The following is a 10,051-nucleotide window of genomic DNA, read 5'->3' on the forward strand; positions in this document are numbered from 1 at the left end:
GTACCGAATTCGTTCGGTTTGATCGATTTGTTTGGTCCCGGGGTCCTCCTTCCACTGTGTGGGCGTTATCAGCCTCTGGCACCATGGAGTCCAAGCACCCAAACGCTGCACTCCAGAAAAATACACGTCCTATTCTGCTTTCTTTCAACCTATATTCCATTTCGTTTCCAAAACAGCCATCTTCCAACGGTAGAATCACATCAGTAGCAGAGAACCAAGAAAGAGGCAACACAGCACGTGGGAAGTAGCCAGATCCTATACATTGCTACCGCCTGCACTGCTTTGTATGTATACGTGCCCGTGTATCTGTCGCATAAGTCATATAGCCATCTGGACACACTGAAGACGACATTGTCCAGCACCAGCAGGGAAGTAGAGTCTACGTGTTACCAGGTACTGCTGGTTTGGGAACAAAAAGTTTCCGTGTCCCTCCGAGCACGGAGGGGATTATTCACCTTTGCCATCCCCTTATTATCTCTCACTACCAATATCAACATCCTACTCTTCTCCGTCCTGTAGGCCGTGGTGATGTAGTGGCGAGAACAATACATATAGCTACGGCGTGGTGAGCTCTCCTCGGCTGCAATACCGTATCCGCACCTCCAGCACCGTGCCCCACCTCGTCCTCGTTGTTTTACAGCAATGCCGCCGTGGCGCCTGAAACACATTACAAAACGACCTGTAAATCGTATGTACCTAAAAGCCATGAAAACAACGAGCTAGATAGGGAGTTCTTACCCGTTTCCACTCGTTCTGGTTCATCTTGGGAGCGAACACCTTGACGGTGTGAACCGTGGAGGCGGCGCGGAAGCTGGCCTGGTCGCACTCCTTCTCCGACTTGGCGGCGTGCCTCGAGTACTCGCTCACGGTGCCCCGGCTGGTCTCATTCCGGACACGGCTGAGGAAGAACATGGCCGGCCGGTAGCACGGGGTGTCAGTGCTCATCAGGGGCCGGGTGTTGAACACGAATGGCCCGTTGGCCCAGCTCCGCCAGGTCTTGAACGTCTGCAGCGGCACCTCCAGCTCGTGCGGCGCCACGGCCCACGGGTAGAGCTGCACCGTGTAGCCCCACGCGATGGAGACGGACCAGGTGTAGCCCGGGCCGTGCTGGTAGCCGAAGGCCTGCTGCAGCAGGCGGGCCGAGTCGAACCGGGCCGCCCTCACCAGCGGCCGGACCGCGGCCAGCGGGGTGTGGCCGACGGGGCTGATGGGCTCGATGTGGTCCAGGTGGTGGAGCGAGACCAGCGGCGCCACCGGGTGGGCCGCCAGCATCCCGTACGCGTCGCCCCGGATGTCCACCTGCATCATCCATCAAATCAATCACAAAAGCGCCGCGTTAAACAATCGTATCTTCTTGAGTGCTCATACAGTACTCCCTCCATTCCAAAATATAGTGCGCCCACGCTTTCCGAGGTCCAACTTTGACCATAAATTTAACCAACGAAACCGACTGCGGCGGGAGAAAAAATTATATAATTGAAAACTTCTTTTGAATACGAATTCACTGGTACAACTTTTGCTCCCGCTGCAGTCGGTCTCGTTGGTTAAATTTATGGTCAAAGTTGAAGCACGGGGATAGAGGAAGCACTATATTTTGGAACGGAGGGAGTATTTTCTTTAATCATGAGATGAGTATTGAAATTTTGAAACGGGCGCCGATAGATTCCCGTGGGCATGGCCAGGTGGTGCTCCACGGAGAGGCAGTGAGAAAGGTGGGAGACAAAAGACGAGCCGGACTGCGACACGCGACAAAAGCAGGATCGACTGGTAGATCTGGGCAGGAGCGTACATGTGTCAGCAAACGCACAGGGTTCACCGGTTCAGAAAGTGAAAAACTGAAGGTAGTACTTGCGCGCAGTTAATCGTCCGTGCCGACCCCATGTCACGTCAAGCACGGCAGAAACATCCATCTCCACCACAAGTTTGCTCAGCGGATCACAGGCCGTTGTTGGCGCTGCACAACTACTACTGTCGGAGGGGTCGCACCGCATCGGCGGGGGTGCGCGCCAGGGATTCGGAAGGCGACAGACTTGGGCCACCATCTGCCGCGAGCGCGCGCGTCAACGACTTTGGGGCCAGAAATGGTGGTGGTGGTGCGGCAAAGCTTTCGCTCGGCGCCGTTAACCGTGCACTCGCCACCACCGCCGTTGCTGAACGAGGGTTCCCTCCGCCTCCGCCTCCGGCCTCCGGCCTCCGATATTTTCGGCAGCGGAGCCCAAAGCCATCCACGTACGTACGGCTGCGAGGACACCACCACATGCGCCGCAGCCAAGCACGGGCGCCAAAACATGTTTGGCCCCAGCTCAACCAACAAACAGGTGGTGGTGTGACCTTTTCGTCCCCCTCCCTTTATGCGGATGATGCAGCCATCTTCCTGGCTCCGATCAAAAAGGATGTTGACAATCTTGCTAATATTTTGAGAGGATTTGGCGAGGCCACGGGACTTTGCATCAACTTTCATAAGAGTTCGATGGTGCCCATTCGTTGCAATAATCTTGACTTGGATCATATCACTCAAAATCTGCCGGCAACTAGGGCTTCTTTCCCCTTGAGGTACTTGGGGCTCCCCCTCTCTGTTTGGAAGCTAAGATTAGTGGATCTTCAATTTCTTGTGGACAAGGTTGCATCCAAGTTGACAACGTATGAGGGCCAAAACATCACCACCATTGGGCGCACGGCCCTTGTCAAGTTTGTTCTCACTTCCCAAGTGATCTACTTCATCACACCGTTGATCATCCCACCAAGTATCCTCTTCAAAGTCAACCAGCTCGAGAGAGCTTTCCTATGGTCCGGCTCGGACAAGACGACGGGGCGAAATGCAAGGTGAATTGGGAAATTGTCTGTAGGCCAGTTGAGTATGGGGGGCTTGGGGTACTCAACATGAAAAAGTTCGCGCGTGCTCTGCGGCTGCGGTGGCCTTGGTATGAATGGAAGGAGCCCACCAAGTTGTGGGTGGGGATGGGCAACCCGTGCAATGAGGACCTTAACTTTTTCTATGCGTCTACCACTATCACCGTGGGCAATGGTGCGAAGACACCTTTTTGGGAATCACCTTGGCTTCTTGGGCGCAAGCCGAAGAACATTGCGCCACTAATATTCGAAGTTTCCTCGTGAAAGAAGTGGAAAGTGCGCGAGGCCATCAAGCACAACGCGTGGATGCTCAAGATCAAGCCTCCAACCATTATTTCTGTTGAGTTCATCACACAAATTTTCACCCTTTGGATGCTATTGGATGAGGTGCATCTTGATGCCCTCGCCGAGGACGATATTTTATGGAAACACACGACTAGTGGGCACTACTCGGCGGCCTCGGCATATAAGGCGCAATTCATAGGGATGGTATTTTCACCCATGGACCAAATGGTTTGGAAGGTCTGGGGTCCCCCCAAAGTAAAGTTCTTTGCTTGGTTGGCACTTCAAGATAGAATTTGGACCGCAGACAAATTAGCCAAGAGAGGATGGCCAAATTGTGGTTTGTGTCCACTTTGCAAGAGGGTGCAAGAAAGCGGGTCACACCTATTCTTCAAGTGCCGCTATACTCTAAGGCTGTGGGCGTTGGTCATTGAAAAATTTCACATCTTCGGGTTGGACACCTCTTCATGGCGCTTGTTGGACTCCGTCAACGCTTGGTGGACAAGCACTTGTGACGCCGGCACGCCAAACCGTCAAGCCAAAGCCTCCCTCACCATGCTTGTGACATGGACAATTTGGAATGAGCGAAATGCAAGAGTGTTTAGGTTTAAAAGCGCTCCACCGACTATCTTGCTTAACACCATCTCGACCGAGGCCAACCTTTGGGTCACCGCCGGTGCAAAAAAATTAGGGTCTTTCATATCGCGAGAGTAATAATCCATGTGGTGTCGTGGGTGATTTGTAACAAACTCTATTCTCTCTTATTTAATGGATGAGGCAAAGCCGTTTCAAAAAAAAAAATTTGCATCTTTCGGCCACAGTTTTTACAGCGCCCGCCCGCCCGCCGTGTGGCACATGCAAGCGAGTATGAAAAGGCGGTGCAGTGTGGTGCCCGGCAAAGGAAAAGCGACGGGGGCTGTCGTTTTGGTTGGGGTGGTGGTTCGCTAGCTACTAGCAGGTCGAGTCCTCCTCAAGTCGCCTGTGAACACTTGTCCTGCTAAGATGCCCGCGCCACATGGTGGGACACAGAGCTGTCGCTCCAGCTCCATCTCCAGGTCCATAGACCAGCTCCGGCCGGCTTGGCCCCCGCGCCTCCACGCTGGAATTGTACCTTCGAATTGTCCGTGGCTTCCGCGACGGCCACACAGTCGCTTCCATTGATTTCCATGAAAGGCCCGTCGGGCAAGCGTTCGTCTTTGTGGCAACTGGCGGGTGCTTTTGTGCTTGCCCTTGATTAAACGGAAAGATTCTACCAAAAGTTAGGAGATCTTCTGCTGCCATGTTTCGTTTTGGCATAGGCGAAGAGGCGGTGAAAAGTTGGTCAAAAAGGTTTGATTCCAGCGGCCTATGCAGAGAAACCTAGTGCAAAAGGCAACCTCCTATACTGAGCTGAAATTTGGAATAGGCAGCCCAAGTTGCAGAATTGGCGGTTTTTGTTCCCAAGCTGTTTTCGGAAACACGTTTGGATTGCTTAGGAACAAAAGGAAATTCAGGTTTTTGGAGGCGGTTTTTCCGAAAACATAATAATTTAAAAAGGGTTTTGATTCAAACATACTAGCACCGAACATGACGATTATTTTATTTTTAGTAGTAAAAAAGTAACGAACTTTGGCAGCGTGCGTGGGGATGCTCACCTGGTGGAACCCGGGCTCGCGGGTGAGCGGGACGCCGAGCTCGCTGAGGCAGGCCTGCACGCGCTGATCGCTGCCGTAGAACTGCGAGTAGCGGTCCAGGCAGCCGTCGATGGCCTTGGCGAGCTCCGCGGCGGCCGGGTAGCTCACCGCGAACCCGCCCCCGCCGAACGCCATGCCGTACGAGTGCATCACGTTCTGCTCCACGCTCTCCGACGCCGCCCCCACGTAGTACATCTCCTCGTCGTCGTACTTGCGCAGCACGGCCACCAGGTTCTCCGGGAAGAACACCGTGTCGTCGTCGCCCATCACGAACCACCGCGGCGCCTCCTCCTGCCCGGTGCCGTTCGCCAGCTCCGCGGAGACGGCCAGGAACGAGTCCGCGACGATCCTCGCCATCCGCGAGGCCGACGCCCGGTTCCCGAACCGGGACGCGTCCGCCGAGACGCGGTACGGCGGGCACGTCGTCGCCGGCCACGCGCCCGCGGGCTGCTCGTCCAGCCAGACGTGGCCGCGCATCGCCTCGGGCCGCCACCAGAGCTCCGCGTAGCCGCGGCGCTGGTCCCACGTGCGCGCCGAGGCGCCGATGCCGAACACGATGTGCGACAGCGTGGTGGGCGCGCGGCCGCCGCCGGCGGCGGCGGCGGGCCCGTCAGCCGCGGCGTCCTCGTCGGCCGGGAACTCGCCCAGGGAGCCCCCGCAACCCTGGCAGCTCCACCAGCGGTAGACCCCGCCCGCGCCGTCGTCCGGGAAGAAGGCGACGTAGGCGAGGAAGGCCAGCGTGGCCGCGATCAGCATGGACAGCGACGCCGCCACGCACCGGCGGCGCTGGTCGCCGCCCTCCACGGCCTTCCATTTGGGGGGCTGCATCTGCCGATCTTGCCAAGACCACCACCACCACCACCTTTCCCGGACGACGGTTTCACGGGGCGGGGGGATCTGGCGGCGCGGGGCGGGGGGACGGCGAGACTGGAGGCCGTATCCCGAAGGGAAATCAAACAATTATGAGAGGAGAGATGGCTCGTGGGGAGGGCGCCAGGGAGGCGCACCTTTTGCGAGCCCCTCTCCTCGCTCTCGGAGACGGAGGAATAATTTATCGGAGATGGTAAGTAGCAAGAGGAATTTGCTTCTTTTGCGCGCGCTTTGGTACGGGACAAGACAACTATGCGCCTGGTGCCTACGCTATCTTCGTATCATGGGCGCATTTGTACTATTTTGTACTATTTGCTTCTTTCTGTCTATCGGCCTCCTCCCGCCGGGCGCTCTCGCCTTGAGAAGAGAAGAAGGGGATTCCGGTGTGTGTGTCGTGGCCGAATTTCGTGTTTTGACCCTTTTTAGAAAGTATTTCAGGATCTGGTCTTGTTTCAAATTTTTTTTCGAGATTTGACCCTTTTACCTACCGCCAGGGCATCTGGTGGTAGGGTTACATAGCCTACCGCCAGGTCCCATGGCGGTAGGAAACTTATCCACGTCAGCACGCGGAGACGGCGTCGTCCCCCTCCGTCGCACCCTACCGTCATGGGCCCTGGCGGTAGGCTGTCTAACCTTACCGCCAGGGGCCCTGGCGGTAGGGTGCGGGGCAGTTATTTCGCTCGAGACCGCGCCCCTTCCCTTCTCCCCACCCCTCCCCTTTCCCAAGTCGGCAGTTTCTCCTTTCTTTCTTCCCCAAGTCGCCCCTCTCTCCCTCTCTCATCTCCTCCACTCCCCCCCTTGGATCTTCACCGATTCTTCACCGTTTTGGCGGATCGAGATGGCCCCGAGGAGAGAACCGTAAGCTCCTCCGATCCCTCCAATTAGTTTTTGCAAACTTGCTACCGATTCGACGCATTATTTGCTTGAAATCCCTCATGTTTTTGAACTTAGATTGATTTTTTTTCACCTAAGATTGATTGTAGTTGTAGTTCTTAGTTCTTTAGTAAGTAGTGGTATTGGATATGTACTCTAATCAATAGTTCATATGTTAGTGTGAAGATGAACCCTAGTTCATAATTTTTTTTGTTAAAAAAATTATGATGTATTGTTGATAAAGGGATGAACCCTAGTTTGATGATGCATGTTGATATGATGATATGCTCTAGTGTGAAGATGAACCCTAGTTTGATGATGCATGTTGATATGATGATATGAAGATATTGTTTGGAAAATTTTGTTTAAAAATATGAAGCTATGATGTATGTTGGAGGTTTTTTTATATGATGCATGTTGATATGATTTGATCCATCATGTGTAGTAGATGTTATTGGAGGAATATGCTTAAAATTTGATCTTGATATGATTTGAGTTCATTGTTTGTTTATGTATGCTTATGCTTATGGTGCTTTTGTTTATGAAACTCTATTAAGGCGGCCACCTCTTGCGGACAACATCGGCCCACGGTACTGCATGCTGGACTAGGCATTCGACAAGGGTCATCGTGCCCGTTTCATAGAGAACGGAGAGGTAAGTGATATGAAAGAAATTTTGATCAAAGTTCTCGGATTGATGAAAATGATTTTCTAACTTTTTGGCGTTCACTTTTTAACAGACGCTCCAGCCACTGCGCATGAGGGGTCACGGGGTTCATGGGCATATGGACTACGACGAGCGCTACGCGCCGTTCTTCAAGAGAGCCCGTCTGTTGGGTTTCGTGCTGCAGTTCAAGCGTCAGCCGCCGACGCTTGTCCACGCGGCTCTCACAGCTCTGATTGACCGTTGGAGACCGGAGACCCATTCTTTCCATCTGCCATGCGGGGAGATGACGGTGACTGAGGGAGTCCCGGATTAGGGGGTGTCTGGATAGCCGGACTACCATCATCGGCCGAACTATCATCGGCCGGACTATCATCATCGACCGGACTCCAAGACTATGAGGATACAAGATTGAAGACTTCGTCCCGTGTCCGGATGGGACTTTCCTTGGCGTGGAAGGCAAGCTTGGCGATACGGATATGTAGATCTCCTACCATTGTAACCGACTCTATGTAACCCTAGCCCTCTCTGGTGTCTATATAAACCGGATGGCTCTAGTCCGTAGGACACAACAACAACCATTACAATCATACCATAGGCTAGCTTCTAGGGTTTAGCCTCCTTGATCTCGTGGTAGATCCACTCTTGTAAACATCCACAATATCAATATCAATCAAGCAGGACGTAGGGTTTTACCTCCATCAAGAGGGCCCGAACCTGGGTAAAACATCGTGTCCCTTGTCTCCTGTTACCATCCGCCTAGACGCACAGTTCGGGACCCCCTACCCGAGATCCGCCGGTTTTGACACCGACATTGGTGCTTTCATTGAGAGTTCCTATGTGCCGTCACCGATAGGAAGGATGCCTCCTCCCGTCTTCAAGGACGGTATTTTCGCCAAAGGAGCCTTGGCCCCCGGCCAAACTATCCGGCTAGGTGGTTTTCTTATGACCGCCTGTCCGGCCACCGCTTCGACAATGACCTCTCAAGTCGTCAAAAGCAATCTTCACGTCAGCTCGGAATTCGCCGAGTGGCTGGATCCAATAGAGCTCTCGTCCGTAAACGAGCTCTTGGATCGCATCGCCGCCCTGGGAGTCGCTACAGACTACAATCAGATTGGGCTTAAAACCGATCTGAGAGAGATTAACTCTCCCCAGGTCACCCACCACGTTGCAATGGTAGAGGAACAATGCGGCGACTCTTCTCCTGTATTGAAAACTAGTCATGTCCGGGCTCTCGAACCCCCCATGCCGGATTCCCGCGGAGGGACGGACTTCGACCAAGCACTGAACTTAAAGTCAGGCATCGGACCAGACTCGTTGGACAACGTCCAACAATCCAAGCTTCCAAATTTGGAAACTTCTCGGCCCTCGAGCCTTGAGATGGGTAGGGTTCCGGACTTAATTCCACCCACTAGCCCAGACATATGCGATCTATCTCTAATCCGGCAAGAGCCCGCTGAGACAGTACATCACTACTGGGCCAGATTCCTCCTGGTTATGGGACAGGATAAAGGACTGCCGAGAGGAAAACGCAATCTCAATTTTTTGCAATAATTGCACGGACGAGGGAATCTTGAACGCCGTCAGCCGTCGTGAAATTACACGCTTCACCGACCTGGCGTCCATAGTACGAAAGTACTGTGCGATCGAGAGTTTCCGGACAACCGAAAATAAGTTTTGGGACAATCCGGCCCCGAATACAACCCTAGTCCGCAACAAAAGGGTGCATTACACTCAGGCACCAGATACAAAAACCAAAAAACAGAAGCCCCTTAAAGGGAACGGAACCGTACTGGACGGATGGCTCAGCAAACCCTGTACAATTCATAGTACCAAGGGCGCCACCCCAACACATAGCCTTCGTGCATGTTGGATATTACGGCAGGTGGCTAAAAGTGGCGAGGAGCTTGTAGCCCTGGACAACCACTCCAACAATATCGGTACGGTATCAACAGTCTTCGAGACTTTCGCATCAAATAATATGCGGAAACGAACAATCCGCAGTCTCGCCGAAGTCTACCAAGTAGCAACAACTAATCCATGGAGCGACACAGCCATCACCTTCAACGCCAGCGACGAACCTAAATTCCGAACAGCCCGAGCTCCAGCCGCACTGGTACTTAGTCCAATAGTGGAGGACTTTCGACTTACAAAGGTCCTCATGGATGGCGGCAGCGGATTAAACCTCATCTACGAGGAAACCCTTCAAAAAATGGAAATAGACTGGAGCCGCATTGAGCGAAGCAGCACAACCTTTAGAGGAATAATCCCTAGCTGGAAGGTGCGCTGCACAGGAAAAATCACACTCGATGTGGTATTCGGCTCGCCGGACAATTACAGATCCGAAGAAGTCACGTTCCAAGTGGCCCCGTTCAACAGCGGATATCCTCTATATTAGGACGAGAGGCATTCACAATTTTTCAAGCCGTACCCCATTACGGGTACATGAAGCTCAAAATGCCTGGGCCCGGCGGAATAATCACTCTCGTTAGTGATCCGGACATAGCACTCCGCGCCGAAAACAAGACAGCCGCATTAGCCTTAGAGGCACTATCCGAAGCCCTAGCGGCAGAGGAACTCACCGCGCTGTGCTCTACGGTACACAGAGACGACGTGATACTCGATAAGAGATCCAAGTCCACCTCCTTTAAACCAGCAGATGAAATAGTAAAATTCCAGGTCCACCCAACGGACCCGACAAAGACGGCCTCCATCGGGGCACAATTGAACCCTGATGTAGACGCCGCACTGCGAGAATTCCTTCGGGAAAATTGGGACATTTTTGCCTGGCATCCCTCGGATATGCCCGGAATCCCACGCAGATTGGCAGAACACAACCT

At 53.5% G+C, this 10,051-nt stretch overlaps 1 protein-coding gene across 1 annotated transcript; it reads right to left on the reverse strand.

Annotated features, from left to right (window-relative positions):
- Nucleotides 1-142: 142 nt before the first annotated feature.
- Nucleotides 143-5,950, reverse strand: LOC119290853. Its single transcript, XM_037569507.1, has 3 exons — nt 4,767-5,950; nt 739-1,299; nt 143-657 (listed from the first exon to the last, which is right to left on the reverse strand). Exons 1-3 carry the CDS (start codon nt 5,631-5,633, stop codon nt 556-558), a joined length of 1,530 nt encoding a protein of 509 aa, XP_037425404.1. The 5' UTR covers nt 5,634-5,950; the 3' UTR covers nt 143-555.
- Nucleotides 5,951-10,051: the final 4,101 nt, after the last annotated feature.

This window comes from Triticum dicoccoides, chromosome 4B (genome assembly GCF_002162155.2).
Source record: "Triticum dicoccoides isolate Atlit2015 ecotype Zavitan chromosome 4B, WEW_v2.0, whole genome shotgun sequence".
Lineage (NCBI taxonomy): Eukaryota > Viridiplantae > Streptophyta > Magnoliopsida > Poales > Poaceae > Triticum > Triticum dicoccoides.

Excerpts from the sequence above, each read along its gene's own strand:
- LOC119290853 (XM_037569507.1), bottom strand. The coding sequence starts at position 5,633 with ATGCAGCCCCCCAAATGGAAGGCCGTGGAGGGCGGCGACCAGCGCCGC. Across the intron at positions 1,300-4,766 it reads GCGAGCCCGGGTTCCACCAG|GTGGACATCCGGGGCGACGC; the intron begins GTGAGCATCCCC and ends TGGATGATGCAG. Across the intron at positions 658-738 it reads ACCAGAACGAGTGGAAACGG|GCGCCACGGCGGCATTGCTG; the intron begins GTAAGAACTCCC and ends AATGTGTTTCAG.